Source organism: Protopterus annectens, chromosome 6.part0, assembly GCF_019279795.1.
Source record: "Protopterus annectens isolate FY-2018-M chromosome 6.part0, PAN1.0, whole genome shotgun sequence".
NCBI lineage: Eukaryota > Metazoa > Chordata > Ceratodontiformes > Protopteridae > Protopterus > Protopterus annectens.
Genome location: NC_056737.1, coordinates 1,151,161,566 through 1,151,183,723, shown reverse-complemented (window position 1 = coordinate 1,151,183,723; position 22,158 = coordinate 1,151,161,566). Strand labels below are relative to the sequence as shown.

The window sequence follows — 22,158 nt, the reverse complement described above, 5'->3', positions numbered from 1 at the left end:
TTTCCAACTCAGAATTGATGGACATGCTCCACCTAATGAAATCCAGGACACCGCGAGCCACATGCTCTAGTGAGTTAAACCTCACCACAACAATAAATAGAACATGCTGGAGGGAAAGATTCCTGTCACAAAGATTCTCCATGCTTTGGAACAAAATTCCTAACTACATTAGGCAGAGCCCCTCACTAACATAATTTCATAGTTTCATAGTATAGTACTAGGCTATCTGCCCTGGGGCATTTGTAAGCCTAGCCATAGTGATGTGGCTTTTGCCACCCCATGAAATGGTACAAAAATTGTACAGAATAAATTTAGAATACTGTGCCTCTGTCTAGTAGTGACACAATGAAGGTCCCCTTATATAATAGAATTAGTTTACTGCGCTCCTGTCTAGCAGTGACACAGATGTGACCCCTGGGGTAAACTTACGATTTCCCATCCACTCATCAAGATTTTTCTTGAAAAGAGTCAGTGAGGGGCTCTGCCTAATACGAACTGGGATCCTGTTCCAAAGCATGGGAAGCCTCTGGGTTATGAATCTATCCCTCCAGCATGTCCTATTCATACTTGTGCCGAGGTTTAAGTCTTTAGTTCTCGTGGTCCTGATGGATTTGGATTTTTTGAGGTGGAGCATGTCCATCAGATCCTGATTGCACATGGCCTTGTACGTCAGGCAGAGATCACCTCTGAGCAGGCGGTATGCTACTGAATAGAGCTGAAGTTTCTTTAGTCTGGCAAAATAAGACATACGTTGGAGACCCTCGATCCTCTTGGTGAGGTACTTTTGTGGTCTCTCCAGCTGTTGCAAATGCCGGGTGAGGTACATACCAAATGGGGCATTGTACTCAATCATGAGTCTGATGAGGGAGGAATATAGGGGTACAATGACATCCTTGGATCTGGATGTGAATCCCTTCATGATGAGGTGTGCAAGGTAGAATGTTTTTCTAACCACTTTGGCAACGTGGGTGTCAAATGAGAGGTCGCTGTCGACTTGGGTCCCTAGGTCTCTGATTACTTTTTCCATACTCAGTGGGTTGCTGTCTATGTGATAATTTGTGGGTACTTTGTTTTTCCCAAAGGGGATGACTATACATTTTTTGGCATTTAGTTTAAGGCCGTGACTCCGGCACCAATTGTCCATTTCTGTGAGGCCTTTTTGTAGGATGTGTGTGTCTGCTGGTGTATTGACTATGGCGCCTAGTTTGCAGTCATCTGCGAACTTTGTCAGCCACAGCCCTCCCATGTTTGCTTTAACATCTGAGAAATAAATGCCGAACAAGAGGGGTCCCAGGACAGATCCCTGTGGGACACCACTTGTGACTGGCTTTGAGTCTGACATTGCTCCAGTGATTTTAACTTTATGGGTTCTGCCCTTTAGCCAGTTTGCAACCCATCCAGTGACATAAGGGTTTACTTTTAAGCTGTTGAGCTTATCTATGATGCCTGAGTGGGGTATTGTGTCAAAGGCCTTAACCAAGTCCAGGTATGCTGTATGGACTGCTTTGCCCTCATCAGTGGCTCTAGTGACTGTTTTGAAAAAGTCGACCAGGTTTAAAAGGCAGGATCTGCCCTTTACAAAGCCGAACTGGGTGGGGTCAAGTGTCTGTAGGTCCCCTATGTCTCTGTTTATGAGTTCCATAATGATTCTTTCCATAGCTTTGCAGACCAGGCTGGTTAAGCTTATGGGGCGGTAGTTTCCAGGGTTTATAGAGGCACCCCCCTTGTGGAGTGGGACCACTGTTGCTGTACGCCAGTGTTCAGGTACATATCCCGAAGTAAGGCTAAGGTTAAATAGCATTTTTATGTGTTGGTTTAGCTCCTCTTGGAGTTCATGTAACACGCAACCCGGGATACCGTCAGGTCCCATTGATGCTGTGTTTTTTGCTTTGTTTAGGGCGGTTCTCACTTGGACATCTGAGATGACAGGGAGATTACATTCAGCTGGGATAAGTATTTCTTCTTTTGGGGTGAAAGAGGGGAGAAATTTGCACTGAAGCTGTCAGCCAGAATGTTGGCAATATCTGTGGGTTCAGTGTATTTTATGTTGTTGTGAACCAACTCTGAGCATATCTGAGGGTTTCCACCCAGGTTTCTAACATAGCTGAAGAAGGCTTTGTGGTTATCTTTAGTGTCCTTAGTGATTTTTCTCTCAAAGTTGGCCTTGGATGTTTTTATGAGAGAACATAGTTTTCTGCTAATGTTGATCAGAGATGTCTTCCCTTCATGGGATTTTGCTCTGATGTGCAGTAGCTTCCTTCTTTTGTTATACAATTTGTTTATGGCTGAGGTCCACCAGACACTCTTCAAGAGAAACCTTGACGAGTGGATGGGTAACAGAAAATACACCCCTGTGATCACTTCATTGGTTCTTCTTGACAGAGGCTCAGTTAATTAATCAATGGGGCAGAGAAAGCTGACACACTCTGGCTAGGCTTATAAATGTCCTCGGGCAGATAGCCTCGCACCTACCTATGAACCTATGAACCTATAAGAAAAGAGGTGACCTTTGCCTAACATACAAGGCCATGTCAAACCCAGATTTGATGAATATGCTTCACCTCAAAAAATCTAGATCCGTCAGAGCCACAAGGGCGGGAGACTTAAACCTCGACACGGCTATTAATAGGACGTGCTGGAGGGATAGATTCATCACCCAAAGACTCCCTATGCTGTGGAATAAAATCCCGGTATATGTGAGGCAGAGCACCTCGCTGGCCTTGTTCAAGTGAAATCTTGACCAATGGATGGGAGATCGCAGATATACCCCAGGGATTACCTCAGTGTCACTGCTCAACAGAGGCACAGCAAAATAATGGGTATAGTTCCCCATACTAAAGGGGTGGCATAAGCCACAAAACTATGGGCTAGGCTTGTAAATGCCCTCAGGCAGATAGCCTAGTATGAACCTATGAACCTATGAACCTATAAAATAAGCCAGTTATTATGGAATTTCTCTCTCTTTCTCTTTCTAGTTCCATGATGTTATCATTCTGCACTTCAGTTATTATGGAATTTCTCTCCCTTTCTCTTTCTAGTTCCATGAAGTTATCATTCTGCACTTCAGTTATTATGGAAATTCTCCCCTTTCCTTTCTAGTTCCATGATGTTATCATTCTGCACTTCAGTTATTATGGAATTTCCCTCCCTTTCTCTTTCTAGTTCCATGATGTTATCATTCTGCACTTCAGTTATTATGGAATTTCTCTCCCTTTCCTTTCTAGTTCCATGATGTTATCATTCTGTACTTCAGTTATTATGGAATTAACCTCCCTTTCTCTTTCTAGTTCCATGATTTCATCATTCTGCACTTCAGTTATTATGGAATTTCCCTCCCTTTCTCTTTCTAGTTCCATGATGTCATCATTCTGCACTTTAGTTATTATGGAATTTCTCTCCTTTTCTCTTTCTAGTTCCATGATGTTATCATTCTGCACTTCAGTTATTATGGAATTTCTCTCCCTTTCTCTTTCTAGTTCCATGATGTAATCATTCGGCACTTCAGTTATTATGGAATTTCTCTCTCTTTCTCTTTCTAGTTCTATGATGTTATCATTCTGCACTTCAGTTATTGTGGAATTTCTCTCCCTTTCTCTTTCTAGTTCCATGAAGTTATCATTCTGCACTTCAGTTATTATGGAAATTCTCCCCTTTCCTTTCTAGTTCCATGATGTTATCATTCTGCACTTCAGTTATTATGGAATTTCTCTCCCTTTCTCTTTCTAGTTCCATGATTTTATCATTCTGCACTTCAGTTATTATGGAATTTCTCTCCCTTTCCTTTCTAATTCCATGATGTTATCATTCTGTACTTCAGTTATTATGGAATTAACCTCCCTTTCTCTTTCTAGTTCCATGATTTCATCATTCTGCACTTCAGTTATTATGGAATTTCCCTCCCTTTCTCTTTCTAGTTCCATGATGTCATCATTCTGCACTTTAGTTATTATGGAATTTCTCTCCTTTTCTCTTTCTAGTTCCATGATGTTATCATTCTGCACTTCAGTTATTATGGAATTTCCCTCCCTTTCTCTTTCTAGTTCCATGATGTTATCATTCTGCACTTCAGTTATTATGGAATTTCTCTCCCTTTCTCTTTCTAGTTTCATGATGTTATCATTCTGCATTTCAGTTATTATGGAATTTCTCTCCCTTTCTCTTTCTAGTTCCACAATGTTATCATTCTGCTCTTCAGTTATTATGGAATTTCTCTCCCTTTCTCTTTCTAGTTCCATGATGTTATCATTCTGCACTCAAGTTATTATGGAATGTCTCTCCCTTTTCTTTCTAGTTTCATGATGTTATCATTCTGCATTTCAGTTATTATGGAATTTCTCTCCCTTTCTCTTTCTAATTCCATGATGTTATCATTCTGCTCTTCAGTTATTATGGAATTTCTCTCCCTTTCTCTTTCTAGTTCCATGATTTCATCATTCTGCACTTCAGTTATTATGGAATTTCCCTCCCTTTCTCTTTCTAGTTCCATGATGTCATCATTCTGCACTTTAGTTATTATGGAATTTCTCTCCTTTTCTCTTTCTAGTTCCATGATGTTATCATTCTGCACTTCAGTTATTATGGAATTTCTCTCCCTTTCTCTTTCTAGTTCCATGATGTTATCATTCTGCATTTCAGTTATTATGGAATTTCTCTCCCTTTCTCTTTCTAGTTTCATGATGTTATCATTCTGCATTTCAGTTATTATGGAATTTCTCTCCCTTTCTCTTTCTAGTTCCACGATGTTATCATTCTGCTCTTCAGTTATTATGGAATTTCTCTCCCTTTCTCTTTCTAGTTCCATGATGTTATCATTCTGCACTTCAGTTATTATGGAATGTCTCTCCCTTTTCTTTCTAGTTTCATGATGTTATCATTCTGCATTTCAGTTATTATGGAATTTCTCTCCCTTTCTCTTTCTAATTCCATGATGTTATCATTATGCTCTTCAGTTATTATGGAATTTCTCTCCCTTTCTCTTTCTAGTTCCATGATGTTATCATTCTGCACTTCAGTTATTATTTAATTTCTCTCCCTTTCTCTTTCTAGTTCCATGATGTTATCATTCTGCACTTCAGTTATTATGGAATGTCTCGCCCTGTCTCATTCTAGTTCCATGATGTTATCATTCTGCATTTCAGTTATTATGGAATTTCTCTCTCTTTCTCTTTCTAGTTCCATGATGTTTTCATTCTGCGCTTCAGTTATGAAATTTCTCTCCCCTTCTCTTTCTAGCTCCATGATGTTATCATTCTGCACTTCAGTTATTATGGATTTTCTCTCCCTTTCTCTTTCTAGTTCCATGATGTTATCATTTTGCACTTCAGTTATTATGGAATTTCTCTCCCTTTCTCTTTCTAGTTCCATGATGTTATCATTCTGCATTTCAGTTATTATGGAATTTCTCTCCCTTTCCCTTTCTAGTTCCATGATGTTATCATTCTGCGCTTCAGTTATGAAATTTCTCTCCCTTTCTCTTTCTAGTTCCATGATGTTATCATTCTGCACTTCAGTTATTATGGAATTTCTCTCCTTTTCACTTTCTAGCTCCATGATGTCATCATTCTGCACTTCAAATATTATGGAATGTCTCTCCCTTTCTCTTTCTAGTTCCATGATGTTATCATTCTGCACTTCAGTTATCATGGAATGTCTCACCCTGTCTCATTCTAGTTCCATGATGTTATCATTCTGCATTTCAGTTATTATGGAATGTCTCTCCCTTTCTCTTTCTAGTTCCATGATGTTATCATTCTGTACTTCAGTTATTATGGAGTTTCTCTCCTTTTCCTTTCTAGTTCCATGATGTTATCATTCTGCACTTCAGTTATTATGGAATTTCTCTCCCTTTTTCTTTCTAGTTCCATGATATTATCATTCTACACTTCAGTTATTATGGAATGTCTCACCCTGTCTCATTCTAGTTCCATGATGTTATCATTCTGCACTTCAGTTATTATGGAATTTCTCTCCCTTTCTCATTCTAGTTCCATGATGTTAGCATTCGGCATTTCAGTTATTATGGAATGTCTCTCCCTTTCTCTTTCTAGTTCCATGATGTTATCATTCTGTACTTCAGTTATTATGGAGTTTCTCTCCCTTTCCTTTCTAGTTCCATGATGTTATCATTCTGCACTTCAGTTATTATGGAATTTCTCTCCCTTTTTCTTTCTAGTTCCATGATGTTATCATTCTACACTTCAGTTGTTATGGAATGTCTCACCCTGTCTCATTCTAGTTCCATGATGTTATCATTCTGCACTTCAGTTATTATGGAATTTCTCTCCCTTTCTCATTCTAGTTCCATGATGTTAGCATTTGGCATTTCAGTTATTATGGAATTTCTCTCCCTTTCTTGTTCCATGATATTATCATTCTGCAGTTCAGTTATTATGGAATGTCTCTCCCTTTCTCTTTCAAGTTCCATGATGTTATCATTCTGCACTTCAGTTATTATGGAATGTCTCTCCCTTTCTCTTTAAAGTTCCATGATGTTATCATTCTCCACGTCAGTTATTATGGAGGTTCTGTCCCTTTTTCTTTCAAGTTCCATGATGTTATCATTCTGCACTTCAGTTATTATGGAATTTCTCTCCCATTCTCTTTCTAGTTTCATGATGTTATCATTCTGCACTTCAGTTATTATGGAGTTTCTCTCCCTTTCTCTTTCTAGTTCCACGATGTTATCATTCTGCACTTCAGTTATTATGGAATTTCTCTCCCTTTCTCTTTCTAGTTCCATGATGTTATCATTCTACACTTCAGTTATTATGGAATTTCTCTCCCTTTTTCTTTCTAGTTCCGTGACGTTATCATTCTGCTCTTCAGTTATTATGGAATTTCTCTCCCTTTCCCATTCTAGTTCCATGATGTTATCATTCTGCAATTCAGTTATAATGGAATTTCTCTCCCTTTCTCGTTCTAGTTCCATAATGTTATCATTCTGCATTACAGTTATTATGGAATTTCTCTCCCTTTCTCTTTCTAGTTCCATGATGTTATCATTCTGCACTTCAATTATGGAATTTCTCTCCCTTTCTCTTTCTAGTTCCATGATGTTATCATTCTGCACTTCACTTATTATGGAATTTCTCTCCCTTTCTCATGGTAGTTCCATGATGTTATCATTCTGCACTTCAGTTATTATGGAATTTCTCTCCCTTTTCTTTCTAGTTTCATGATGTTATCATTCTGCATTTCAGTTATTATGGAATTTCTCTCCCTTTCTCTTTCTAGTTCCATGATGTTATCATTCTGTGCTTCAGTTATTATTGAATTTCTCTCCCTTTCTCGTTCTAGTTCCATGATGTTATCATTCTGCACTTCAGTTATTATGGAATTTCTCTCTCTTTCTTGTTCTAGTTCCATGAAGTTATTATTCTGCACTTCAGTTATTATGGAATTTCTCTCCCTTTCTCTTTCTAGTTCCATGATGTTATCATTCTGCATTTCAGTTATTATGGAATTTCTTTCCCTTTCTCTTTCTACTTCCATGATGTTATCATTCTGCACTTCAGTTATTATGGAATTTCTCTCCCTTTCTCTTTCTAGTTCCATGATGTTATCATTCTGCACTTCAGTTATTATGGAATTTCTCTCCCTTTCTCTTTCTAGTTCCATGATGTTGTCATTCTGCACTTCAGTTATGGAATTTCTCTCCCTTTCTCATTCTAGTTCCATGATGTTATCATTCTGCACTTCAGTTATTATGGAATTTCTCACTCTTTCTCATGGTAGTTCCATGATGTTATCATTCTGCACTTCAGTTATTATGGAATTTCTCTCCCTTTCTCTTTCTAGTTCCATGATGTTATCATTCTGCAGTGATTATGGAATTTCTCTCCCTTTCTCTTTCTAGTGCCATGATGTTATCATTCTGTGCTTCAGTTATTATGGAATTTCTCTCCCTTTCTCTTTCTAGTTCCATGATGTTATCATTCTGCTCTTCAGTTATTATGGAATCTCTCTCCCTTTCTCGTTTTAGTTCCATGATGTTATCATTCTGTGCTTCAGTTATTATGGAATTTCTCTCCCTTTCTCGTTCTAGTTCCATGATGTTATCATTCTGCACTTTATCCACAGCAGACCAAAGATAGAATGAACCCTTCAGTATGAAAAACTAATATTTGCCACTACAAGTGCTTCAAAACTGCAATAAGTTATGTTAAATGTCCTCTTAACATGAAAGTAATTGGCATCACATTAATTCACCTTTTGGTAAAGGAAGAGGATTAAATTATTTGACCATAAATAGGAGGAGGAGCAGGCATTGATTAAGCTGAACACATACAAGCTGCACCCTGCAAGGCTGGACATATATCAAAGAATGACCGCTAATTATTCTTGAAGGTGGATGTCTACAATACTGTAGCATGTCTGCCCTGTTTAAGTGGATAACTCATTTAATTTATATAAGACTGGAAGTGAATAACTGATTTATTTAAGACAAGTAAGACAGGACAATCCACAGTTCTGAGGCTCATATATATGTAGGATATAGAATATCAGAAAGGAAAATGCAGAAAATTAATTAATTTATTAATTTACATGTTGTTGACTCTGCTGGCCCAAGCAGGCTACTGCCTACTGTCAGAGTGGACCTGTATTACAGAAAAGCACCAAAATTAAGCAATAGTACACAAAGACTGAAATATAATGTACATTAACATGACATTCCATTTGAATACAGGCATATGAGTGCTAAAACAAATTATGACTACTGATATTACATATAGTGAATTAAATGATTGTGAATATTCATGTTACATATACTGAAGTAAGTATATATAATATAGTAAAGTAAGTTATTGCGAATATTGATATCACACATATTTAAGTAAACAGTTATGGATATTGATATTACATACAGTGAAGTTAATGACTGTCAACACTGGTATTCCATACAATGAAGCAATATGAACTCTGATATTACACACAGTGAAATAGTAAGACTACTTATACTACATATAGTGAAGCAAATGATTGTGAATATTCATGTTACAGATACTAAAGTAAGTTATTATGAACACTATTACATACAGTAAAGTAAATGATCACAAATATTGATATTAAATATAGCAAAGTCAATGATTATGGACCCTGATATTACATGTAGTGAAGTAAATGATTGTGAATATTGATATTAAATACAGTGAAGTAAATGACAGTGAACCCTGATATTACATATAGAGACATAAATGCGAATATTGATATTACCTATCAGTATCATGAAGCAAATGACTGCATTGTGAACATAACAGCTATAAGCATTTGAAGCAGAGACATCTGTTGACATATTTAGGGAAGAGAGACAGAAATCAATTAAAGTAATAAGTTGTGTAAATAGATCACTAATAAATATGGGAAAGCAGTACACCAGAGACTCAACCTGATACAGATAATGTTTCAAAGTAAAAACTGAGGACAGGGGTTTCTAATAGTGAGTTGTGCATTTTTGTAACAGTTTGAGTAGAGTACCCATCTGTGGCCGCTGTGTACAAAAATTGCTTTGGATGCATTTAATGTATAGAAATAAAATTTGAGGCTCTATAAAGAGAGGTAACAGTAATGGTGAATTTTATAGGGCACTTATATACTGTTTGACTATGGTACAGGTAGTAGTTGAAGTAAAGCAAAATGTTCATGCAAGAAAGGACAATTTTCAAAGAACCTTGACAATGGGGAAAACATAACTAATACAGAAATTAATATGATTGGTCAAGAGAAACACAAACTGAACTAATGAGCAGCAATAGTTAAAGAAGCGATGATACAGATCATAATATGTTTGGTTAAGCAAGACAGGAACTTAATCCAGCCATTGGGGATGCACAAGCCAGTGCATTTCTTTGTGCCGGTCCCAAGCCCGGATAAATGGGGAGGGTTGCGTCAGGAAGGTCATCTGGAGTAAAAATTCTGCCACATAACTTATGGCGTGAAAATGTCATATTTCCATACCGGATCGGTCGAGGCCCGGGTTAACAATGACCGCCACCAGTACTGTTAGCCAACAGGGTGCTGGCGGAAATTGGGCTACTGTTGGCCGAAGGAGAAGAGGAGGGCGAAGGCATGCCCAAAGGCAGGAAGAGAGGAGGAAGGTTAGGAGTGTAGCAGTGAGGGTAGGAACTTTGAATGTTGGCAGTATGACTGGTATAGGAAGAGAGATAGCTGATATGATGGAGAGAAGGAAGGTTGATATATTGTGCATGCAAGAGACCAGATGGAAGGGAAGTAAGACCAGGTGTTTAGGAAACGGGTTCAAATTGTTCTATCATGGTGTGGATGGCAGGAGAAATGGGGTAGGGGTTATACTAAAGGAACAATATGCCAAGAATGTTTCAGACGTGATGAGAGTGTCTGACAGAGTGATGTTTATGAAGCTCGAAATTGATGGTGTAATGATGAATGTTGTTAGTGCATATGCTCCACAAGTTGGGTGTGCGATGGATGAGAAAGAGAAATTTTGGAATGAGTTGGATGAAGTTGTGGTGAGTGTACCCAAGGGTGAGAGACTAGTGATTGGAGCGGACTTTAATGGGCATGTTGGTGAAGTGAACAGAGGGGATGAGGAAGTGATGGGTAGGTATGGTGTTAAGGAGAGGAATGCAGAAGGTCAGATGATTGTGGATTTTGTGAAAAGGATGGACATGGCTGTGATGAATACGTATTTTAAGAAGAGGGAGGAGAATAGGGTGACGTACAAGAGTGGAGGAAGATGCACACAGGTGGATTATATCCTATGTAGGAGGGCCAGTCTGAAGGAGATTGGAGACTGTAAAGTGGTGGCAGGGGAAAGTGTAGTTAAGCAGCATAGAATGGTGGTCTGTAGGATGACGTTGGTGATCAAGAAGAGGAGGAGGAGTGTGAGAGCAGTGCCAAGGATCAAATGGTGGAAGTTAAAAAAGGGTGATTGTGAAGTGGAGTTTAGGGAAGAGTTAAGACAGGCACTGGGAGGCAGTGGAGAGATACCGAATAGCTGGGTAACTACAGCAGAACTAGTAAGGGAGACTGCTAGAAATGTGCTTGGTGTGACATCTGGACAGAGGAAGGAGGACAAGGAGACATGGTGGTGGAATGAGGAAGTACAGAAGAGTATACAGAGGAAGAGGCTGGTGAAGAAGAAGTGGGATTGTCAAAGAGATGAAGAAAGTAGACATGAGTATAAGGAGATGGGGCGCATGGCAAAGAGAGAGGTGGCAAAGGCTAAGGATAAGGCATATGGAGAGTTGTATGAGAGATTGGACACTAAAGAGGGAGAAAAGGACCTGTACCAGTTGGCTAGACAGAGGGACAGAGCTGGGAAAGATGTGCAGCAAGTAAAGGTGATAAAGGATAGTGAGGGAAAGGTACTCACAAGAGAGGAGAGTGTGTTGAGTAGATGGAAAGAGTATTCTGAGAGGCTGATGAATGAAGAGAATGAGAGAGAGAGAAGGTTGGATGATGTAGAGATAGTGAATCAGGAAGTGAAACAGATTAACAAGGAGGAAGTAAGGACAGCTGTGAAGAGGATGAAGAATGGAAAGGCTGTTGGCCCAGATGACATCCAAATGGAAGCATGGAGGTGCTTAGGAGAAATGGCAGTGGAATTTTTAACTAGATTGTTTAATAAAATTTTGGAAAGTCAAAGGATGCCTGAGGAGTGGAGAAAAAGTGTTTTGGTACCTATCCTTAAGAATAAGGGTGATGTGCAGAGCTGCAGTAACTGCAGAGGGATAAAATTGATCAGTCACAGCTTGAAGTTATGGGAGAGAGTAGTAGAAGCTAGGTTAAGAAGGGAGGTGATGATTAGTGATCAGCAGTATGGTTTCATGCCAGGAAAGAGCACTACAGATGCAATGTTTGCTCTGAGAGTGTTATTGGAGAAATACAGAGAAGGTCAGAAGGAGTTGCATTGTGTCTTTGTAGACTTGGAGAAAGCATATGACAGGGTGCCTAGAGAAGAGTTGTGGTATTGTATGAGGAAATCGGGAGTGGCAGAGAAGTATGTAAGAGTGGTACAGGATATGTACGAGGGTAGTGTGACAGTGGTGAGGACTGCAGTGGGAGTGACAGATCCTTTTAAGGTGGAGGTGGGATTACATCAAGGATCAGCTCTGAGTCCTTTCTTATTTTCAGTGATGATGGACAGGTTGACAGATGAGATGAAATAGGAGGCCCCGTGGACTATGATGTTTGCAGATGACATTGTGATCTGTAGTGAGAGTAGGAATCAGGTTGAGGAGACTCTGGAGAGGTGGAGATATGCTCTAGAGAGCAGAGGAATGAAGGTCAGCAGGGCTAAGACAGAATATATGTGTGTAAATGAGAGGGAGGGTAGAGGAATGGTGAGGATGCAGGGAGTAGAGTTGGTAAAGGTGGACGAGTTTAAGTACTTGGGATCAACAGTTCAGAGTAATGGTAAATGTGGAAGACAGGTGAAGAAGAGAGTACAGGCAGGGTGGAATGGGTGGAGAAGAGTGTCAGGAGTGATTTGTGACAGACGGGTACCAGTAAGAGCGAAAGGGAAGGTCTACAAGACAGTAGTGAGGCCAGCTATGTTATATGGGTTGGAGACAGTGGCATTGACAAAAAGGCAGGAGTCAGAGCTGGCTGTGGCAGAGTTAAAGATGTTAAGATTTGCACTCGGTGTGACTAGGATGGATAGGATTAGGAATCAGTATATTAGAGGGTCAGCTCTTGTTGGACAGTTTGGAGACAAAGCAAGAGAGACGAGATTGCGTTGGTTTGGACATGTGCTGAGGAGGGATAATGGGTATATTGGGAAAAAGATGCTAAGGATGGAGCTGCCAGGTAAGAGGAAAAGAGGAAGGCCTAAGGTAAGGTTTATGGATGTGGTGAGAGAGGACATGCAGGTGGTTGGTGTGACAGAGCAAGATGCAGAGGATAGGAAGAAATGGAAAGAGATGATCCGCTGTAGCGACCCCTAACGGGAAAAGCCAAAAGATGATGATGAGGCAAGACAAGAACTTGTTTTTTTTTTTTTTTTGAAGTGTTACAAAATTGCAAATAGGGAACAGAATGTGTGATACTGCATGGTAAGGAGCAGCAATCCTTGATAGAATTGACTTGACCCATGAGAAAAAGTTGCTTAATGAGTAAGACGTTTGCTAAAGATAGGCAAAGCAATATAGAGGTAACATGTTTGTTTACAATGTATTGGGACTTTAAGGTATATAACAGGTTAGATAGCCATGCATTCATTTACTAAGTATTTACTGGTTAATGTTTTTTTTTTTCTAAACCCTTTATTGGGTATTTGCTGGTTTGTGAGTTTTTTAATAGTGACATTTAGTTAATGCCAAAGCTTGAGCATTATTAAGGCTGTGCTGAAGTGAGCTTTGCAAAAGGATTTGTATATGTCTGGGTTGAAGTTTTTTTTTTTATGTTTATTAGCTATGAATTTATTAGGTTGGGTGGCCATGGTGGTGCAGTGGTTAGCATTGTCACCTCACAGCAAGAGGTTCTCTGGTTCAATCCTTGGCTGGGTTGCCTTCTGTGCGGAGACTGTATGCCCTCCCTGTGGTCACGTGGGTTTCCTCTGGGTACTCCAGTTTCTTTCCACATCCCAAAGACATGCTGTAGGTGGATTGGACACTCTAAATTGGCCCTAGGTAGGAGTGTGCGCGTGCCTTCTGTGGAAGGTTGGGCACCGGGCTGGCAACTTGACACTGTAAAAACTCCACTGGCTGGCAACTTGCTACTGTAAAAACTCCACTGCCAATCATGAGTGGACAGGTTTCCGCTGTGGCAACCCCTAACCGGGAAAAGCCAAAAGAAGAAGAAGAAGCTATGAATTTATTAGGTTCTGTATCTCTAAGCTGCACACTAGTTCTTTCGATTTCTAACAGGCATTTACTGAAGCTCAGAAAGGCTATTTTAAATATTCAGTTTAGAAGTGAACTTAGGTCTGGGTTAATTGTTATTGTAGATAAGTTTGTGTGAAAATGGAACATGGAGAAATTACCTATGTTGTAACAGGGTACAGAATGCAGTTTTTTTTTTAACTGAGTACGTTTGAATGCAGAAAGTTATCTTCTTATAAATTTGGCAAAATAGGTGGACTACAGTTTGCTGTGAGAATTCTTGTATAAATTACCACTGGACCTTGTGCCAAAGAAAAGTTTGGCATGAGTACAGTATTAGCTACAGTAATCCTGATGATGAGGAGAGGTATTTGGTTAGGTAATACAGTATACCTAGCTGCCTGTACATCTGTTTCACAGATGGGCTGACAGGAGCATTGAAGGTTAATTTACTGTCTGTTGAGACACCAAAGAATTTGTAGGATTGTACTGCTTCAGTTTCTGTACAGTTCACTCTGAGAATATGTAAATAATGTGATTCATTTGTACTGAAGAAAATCATAAGATTTGCTTTCTTTTCACTTAGTATAAAATGAAATGATTTTATCTATAGAGGAATGAGATAATGGAATGATGAATTTGTGAAATTTGTGAAATGAATGACGGGGGGTAATTGCTTCCAAGTGTATTATGTTGGTACATTTCACTAATAAAAATGGAAGAGAATAAAGGATCTAGGATGGAGCTATGCACTATGTCAATATTCAATTTAAATTTAAAAGACACATAATTGTTCCAGGCAGTACCCTGATATCTGTTCTGTAAGTATTTATGAAACCACCAAAGTGCAATGTGATAGCAGCCAATGTTGCAAAGTCAATAGTTTATGCTCAGCTTTATAAAAGGATTTAAAAAACCCATGGAAGATTTTGCAGTAACTCCATCTTTGGCATATCACTTGGATATGTAGTTGACTAGGTCAACTAGTGCAATTAGCTTATGTGCTTTGCGTTTAACTGAAGCCGTGATGTGTTTTTTGTACATTTATTGTGCCTGCGTAAGTAATCTGTTAGTCAGGGATATACTACTCTTTCTCTAAGATTTTAAAAAGTCGATGCTAGCTGGATAATTGTCTATAGTTTTCTGGCTTTGTGCCCTCCTTTGAAAACTGGTATTATTTCTGATTCCTTCCAGATGAATGGGAGTATACCTTTAGTTAGGCCTGTTTTCTGTTAAAAAGAAAATGTTAACAAGTTATGGAGTCAGACCAAAAACCTTATATAAAGTTTCATATCTGATTTTTGGATTGGCAATGCTGTACCTGCTAAGATGTACTTTTATTTTGACTTTTAATTTCAGTATATTTGTATATTTAATCATAAAATTAAAATAAAAACAAGTTACATTTAAGATAAACAAAAACAAAACCCAAATAGTCATTAGTTCCAATATGGTTAAGTAAACAGTTCTTTCATACAAATATGGAATTGCAAATAAACTAAATATGAGACATTATTAGCATTTCAAAATGCATTTGGTTTATTCATACTTATGAAATAAAAAATTCAAGTATAGCAAGCCATGGACTTTTAGAGCACACATGATTTGAGACCTAGATATTTAGGTACATTACTCATGCATATAGTTCTCAAAATGTAACCTGGTATGTAAACGTACCTTCACTCGCATGTCGATCCCTAAAATAATTTTTTGTTGTGATGTTAAATCCTTCGATATCATGAACTGACGAAGCTCTTCGTATGCTACAGACACTCTCTCGTGATCTGGAATGTGCCAGGTAAGAACCTGACTGCAACATATCTGGGTTTAGTCTGTCCCATTGTCTCTTTGGGGAGGAATGGTCTAGAGGTCCTGATATATTAACCAAAGGTGGGCATTTATTGGGTTCTATTAATGCCTTTGTGTCCTCCACTTCAGATGGGGTATCTTTGGAGGAGGAGGTGAAATGTCTCATAGGCACAGCCTCATCACTAGGCTTAGACAAGTCTATTATTACTGCTTCAGGGTCATCTTGAGGAAAAGACTGCTTGCTTGAAGGCAGGATTCTGATCCCAGGAAGTTTCAGTCTGAATAATTTTCTTCTGCCTAGAAAATAAGTAATACGTTTTTTTGTTTTATTATTTGTAAGTGCCACTGTACTAAAACACAGTATAACTTATCTGTACCTAATTAACTCTAATATCAGAATGAACTATCATTTTAAATGTGGTGTTTCCTTTCCCATTGAACAGCTACAGAATGCTTCAACAGTATGAGCTGTTTCTCTGAAAGTCGGAATTTTCAGCAATAAACTGAAAAACACTTACTCAGTAATAATATTTTGCATTATTTCTTCAAAATATTTTGACAATAGTAATACGAATGGCTTTGATTCTTTTGAATTATAGCCATTATTGCACAGGATTTAAGATATCCACTGAGCAGGTGACAGTAAGGCTGCATCCATTGTATGGAAGATTTTGGCCACACAAAACTGCACAGGTATCATTCTCATCTATATGCCTCTAAAATACACACAATTGCACAAATCTAATCCTCATGTACATACCTGTAAGATAAGACAAAACTGTACAAATATAATTCCTTTGCATGTAATTCCCAGTATCAACTTAAGCTCTCACAGAAATGCATAATTCATTTTCCAAGTTACTGCTAGCAAGTCCAGTACAGTCAATTTCATTTGACTGAAAAGGTGTCATAATAGAGTTAAACATTCAGACATATATCTAGTATTTTGTTAGCATCCTGTCTTTCACCAAACCTGCCTGATAATCAAGCACCCCTTGATGCTCTATTGACCTGTTCTTTTTCCTAAGGTGCCCTCTAGCATCTCGCATCACCATGAGAGTGTATGTCCCCTTCTTTTAAAGGGGATTACATTTTCATGTATTCCATCTTTGTCCAGGTTATGTGGGTAAGAATGGAGTTCAGGGATTTTGATCATGTGTGGCAGGTGGGGGTTTTGCCATTTAGACTAGCACTTAAGATGTGTACATTATCAATGTAATAAATATTGGTAAATATTTATTTATTTATATTATTTTTGGTTGATTGATTGACATTTGTTTACCGGGAAAGTCTGACTGGGTAAGAATCCTTTTTCAGCAAAGGCCTGGGAAGAAAAGCTGCATCATTTAAGAATGAAAATAAAATAAAAAAAACATGAAATAATAAAAAAATAAATAAATAAAATAAAAAAATATCAGTGTACATACATGTAAAACACTAAATAGGCTAAGAGTTTTTGTACATGTATAATATCAAAGCAAGAGAGAAAAAACTGTCTTTTAATTAGAAGGCTTGTGGTGACCCTTAAAGAACAATATTTACTGTATGATAGTAAAGTCAGAGGCTGAGATAAAGACAAAGGCAACATGCTCATGGCATGCGGTGGATATCTGATAAAGGCTCTGACAGAAGCACAGTGAGGTTTCCTTAGATAGGGACAGTAGTGAAAAAGTGGGTTCCTTAAGTGAGTTATGAGTCTTGAAAATGCTAGGGTGAGTAGCAATATTTAAGACTAATCATGAAGGATATAACTATTAGGAATTAGTGAAAAGGGGGTTAATACATTGTCTTAGCCTACAATTATGCAGCAGCAGTACCAAATATTCAATAGGTATGATTTTAAAGAGCTTTTGAAGATGAGAATATTTGGTGAGGTACTGATGGTTAATGGTATTGAATTTCATGTTATTAACACACAGCTGGAGTATAAACAAAGGCCAACTGTTTTATGTGGTTTGTAGACAGGGAGTAGTTTTTTGTCATTAGATCAGTAGATAGATTTAAGGACAGTAGTGAAGGGCAGGATAATCAGAAGGTTTACTCAAAATTTTGTAGGTAGTTACAATTTGTGTATATTTTATTTTATTTTATTTGTATTTGTTTTCTGGGATACAGCACTGATCTCCAGGGACCTTTTTCAGATGCAGCCTGTGAGCAGTGTCTGGTTAAATGACTTGCTCAGAGTCACTCACTTTGGCAATGGAGGCTGAGGGGAATCAAACCTTAGGCCACTTGACCACTGGAATGAGTTAACAGCTCCTTATTCCTCTGTGACATCTGTCAGACCCAAGGCTGTGTCCTAGCTGTAGCCTATTTAACACTAACAGCAATCCAGTGATCGGTAGTAAAAGCATGCATCTTTGTTCTAGCATTGTTCAAATTTGTCAATAACAGATGTTTGGAGGTTTGTGAAGTCTGGTGCTCCATAAAAGAGTGTGGATAGAATGTTAGAGAAAGCCAGGGCTGCTTTGGGAGAATGTATGAGAAAATTCCTAGATCTGTAGAACATTCTAAGGTTTTTGTAGATTCCTTTGATACTGTTCTGAATATGCAGGTCAAATTTAAGGTTGATGTCAACAGTTAGGCCGAATAACGTTGTATGCATGACAATTTCAGTTTCATTGTTATTAAAATATGTCATTTTTATCATTATGAAACTTAGGAAGGAGTGGCTTGTTTTTGTGGTTGAGTGGCAGTTGAGCATTTTTAAACTATTTTTTAGTAGAGTAGAAGGCATCGAGTTATTTTTTGTAAGTGGGTGAGGCTGTCGGACGAGCAGATAACAGTGAAATTGTCATCATATTGAATGAGGGAGGCTTGCTGTATATAAGTGAGTATATCACTGGTGAAGATGTTGAACAGAAGGAGACATAGAATGAAGGAGGGAGATTTTTGACAGATTGCTGTCTGTCTGATAGATAGCTGTGAATCCATGGATAAAGACAGGCCAACTCATGACATTCAATGTAGTAGTTTAATGTGTGATGCTTTGTCAAAAGCTTTAAATAAATGCAAGAAAATGGAGGAGGTGAGTGTGACACTGTCCCCTGGCTTTGTTAATATTGTCCATAAAGAATATAAGGGTAGTAGTAGTGCTATGGGATAACAGGAATCAATGCCACTCGGGGGGTTGTTGCTGAAGCAGGTATTGGAAAAGTTGTTTAAGAATTGTTTTATTGGAAGAGTTGTTTAAGAATTGTTAAAGAGTTGGGTGGGAAAATGGCGTAATGGTTAAGTGTTTGTCTTACAAACAAAAGGTGCAGGGTTTGATTCTCACATGGGGTAAATGGCTAGGCTTAAAATGCCCTGCAAAGACAATTAGCCTAGTACCAACCTATGAACCTAATTAATTTTCTAGTATTTTAGAAAGTGGAGAAAGTATAGCTATGAGGTGAAAATTGGAAATGTCAGATGAATTCTATCCTTTGTGGAGAGGAAAAATGAAAGACTGTTTCAGATTGCTGAGACATGAGATTCCTGTATAGATCTATTTATAAGTATGAAAAGTATACGATTGTTATTTCTAAGTACTAATGGGGTCAATAAAATGACAAATATGTATGTGTACACTTATGAGGGCTTGACTGAAGTAACAAGTTATGGGCATTCAGAAGAAAGAGAAATAAAATACACTTAAGGGGCCATTTGCATATATCCCATAGACCTCCATTACAAGAGGCTTAAGGTTTTACGCAGTGAAGATTGACTGGGTCAAGAAAAGAAGAGGTAAAACATGCATAGAATCGTCTATTATTCTGCAGAAAAGGAAAGAGTCTTGTTTAAAGTTCTAATAATAATTATTAGCCAGTACAACTACAGTAAACCTATATTTTGCTGGTATATTTCATGAGTGTCTGAAGAGTATATGGCAATTTACAATTTAGATAAATGTATTTACTGATTGCTTGATAGACTGACTGAGTGATAACTGGAGCAGTGGACTTGATCTCAAATGACCCATATCAGCCATAGTCTGAGACTTAAAAAGTGTATGCAGAGATACAAAGTTATTTATATTTGACATTATTATGAAACATTCAGGTTTGTTAACAACAAAAGTTCTTCACATTGAAGCCTGTATTAATACATGGCTGTTAGAAAATGAATAACTTGTCAAGTCAAATGTATACAATTTAATTTTATCAAGCTTGACAGTTATCTTTAGGTTCATAGGTTCATAGATTACTACTAAGCTAACTACCCTTGTGAGCCATTTTAAGCCTAGCCAATTATCTCTTGTGAGACTCAAACCCTGCATTTTGTGTTTGTAAGGCAAACACCTTAACCATTAGGCCACCTTTAGAAATTTAAATAACGGGATGTAATAAAACACTGTTGCTGGATATGTCATAACACTGATAGTCTGGCACAGTAGTTTATTTTTTTGAAGTTTTAAGAGTACTATTCACTAAAACACAGTTAACGATGGCAAACAGAGATCTTAAAATTGTTGCAAGTTACAGTGATAATAGGTTCATAGCTTAATAGGAGATTAGTAGGCTAATGGCTTAACAGCCATTATAATCCTAGCCAATACAGCCCAATTTTCCCCAATATATGTTCCCTAAGGGCAGAATGATGGCATGGATTTGTGCCTCTGGGTATCTTACAGATTTCCCCTGTTCATAAGGGAGATAGGCACTACCCCAGGTGTGAATTTGTGATCCCTGATTTATTGAGCCAAATTGCATTTGAAAAGGGCCAGGCAAAAGTTCAGCTTAATGTGAATAGGAAGCTTGTTCCAAAGAAGGGGCAATCTCTGAGACACGTCAGTCTCTCCAGCATGTTTTGTTTGAGTCTGTGACTTTGTTTAGATCCCTAGATTGGTTGATCCTCATGCTGTTTGACTTGAAAATCCATAGCATCTCCATCAGGGCTGGATTTGTGAGTGCCTTGTAGGTCAGGCACAGGTCACCACTTAATAATCAGTAGGAGGCAGAATAAAGGGATAGGGCTTTTAGTTGATCCTCATAGGACATGTTGTTTACACCCACTATTTTCTTTGTGAGGAACCTCTGAAGCCACTTCAACTGCTGTAAGTGCCTAGTCAAGTACATGCCAAATGGCACATTGTACTTGATTACTGATTTAATGAGGGCTGAGTACAGCGGGACTGTAATTTCCTTGGATCTGGATGCCATACCTTTACTTATACATTGTGCCACATAGAAGGACTTCCTGGCCACTGTGGATAACTGGTCGTCAAAGTTCAGGCTACTATCTGTCTATCTAGATCCCTCAGCTCTGAGTCTACTCTTAGGGGTATGCTATTGATGTTGCAATTTGCAGGGGTATTTGACTTCCTAAAGGGCATGATAATGCATTTTCCACATTTAATTTTAGGCCATGGTTCTGGCACCAATCATTTGTCTGCTCTAGACCCTCCGGAAGGATGTCTGCATCACTGGGGGATTCAATGATTACCACCAGTTTGCAGTTGTTGGCAAACTTTGTCATCCAGATGCCTTCTACTTAGTCTTGACTTCAGAGAAGTATATTCTGAACAGGAGTGGTCCCAGCATGGAGCCCCATGGCACACCACTAGTAACTGGCCTCTTGCTGGACCTGGATTTACCCACTTTAGCCATATGTGTCCTGTCTGTGAGCAATATTCATCATATCCTTATGCCTGGTTTTGTGAGTTTATTTATAATACCTGAGTAGGGAATTGTGTCATAAGCCTTGGCCAGTTTAAGGTAGACAGTGTGTACTGTTTTACCTTCATCCATGGACTTAGTAACTTTCTCAAACAAATCCAACAGTTTCAGTAGGCATGACCTGCCCTTGACAAAGCTGAATTGGGTTATTTATCAGGGCCATGATTATTCTTTCCATGGCAATACATATAAGACTAGTAAAACTTATGGGTCTGTAATTTCCAGGGTCAGTAAATAGTCCCTCTTTATGCAGGGGGATGACTGTTGCTGTCGTCCACTCTATTGGGACAATGTCAGTCTGGAGGCTGTGGTTAAATGGAGATCTAAATGAGCCTGATAAGTCCTGATTTAATCTATTTAAGAGGCAACCTGGTAGGCCCTACTGAAGCTGTGTTTTTAGCTTTAGAAAGCAGAGTGGCAACCTGTTCTTTGATGATAATTGGTGGTGGAGTGAGGGTATTTCTTGGGGGAGAACTGGGGGTGATGGGGAGGTGAAATTTTAGCTGAATTTGTTGGCCCTCAGACTTGCTATATCTTCCAGCTGAGTATAAATGAAGCGACCTACAACTAATTCTGCATACTGTTGGATGTTGCCCTTAAGATTGTGGACATAACCAAAAATGTCTATGGTTAGTCTTAGCTTTGGAGACTATTTTTACCTCAAAGTCTGCTTTCAGAGACTTGACTAGTTCCCTGATTTGTTTGTTTACACTGATGAGGGACTTTTTTCTCTGCTGTATAGATACCTTCTGACTTCTCTATAGGATCTTCCTATTAATACCAGGGGTCCACTAGGGTGGCTTGTTTTTGCAATTTGACCTGGGTTTATTTCAGTCTGGTACTGCCATTTCTATGCAGTTGTTTATATGGGTGTACAGGGTCTTTGTGAACAC

The 22,158-nt window shown here is 38.5% G+C and overlaps 1 protein-coding gene across 2 annotated transcripts in view; it reads right to left on the bottom strand.

Annotated features, from left to right (window-relative positions):
* Window positions 1–22,158, bottom strand: part of KCNH7 (potassium voltage-gated channel subfamily H member 7) — a 2,626,261-nt gene that overhangs the window by 1,177,874 nt on the left and 1,426,229 nt on the right. For both annotated transcript variants that reach the window (XM_044074771.1, XM_044074772.1), the window contains exon 5: window positions 15,477–15,905. In XM_044074771.1, coding sequence (XP_043930706.1) covers window positions 15,477–15,905 — 429 coding nt within the window. The remainder of the gene's footprint in view (window positions 1–15,476; window positions 15,906–22,158) is intronic.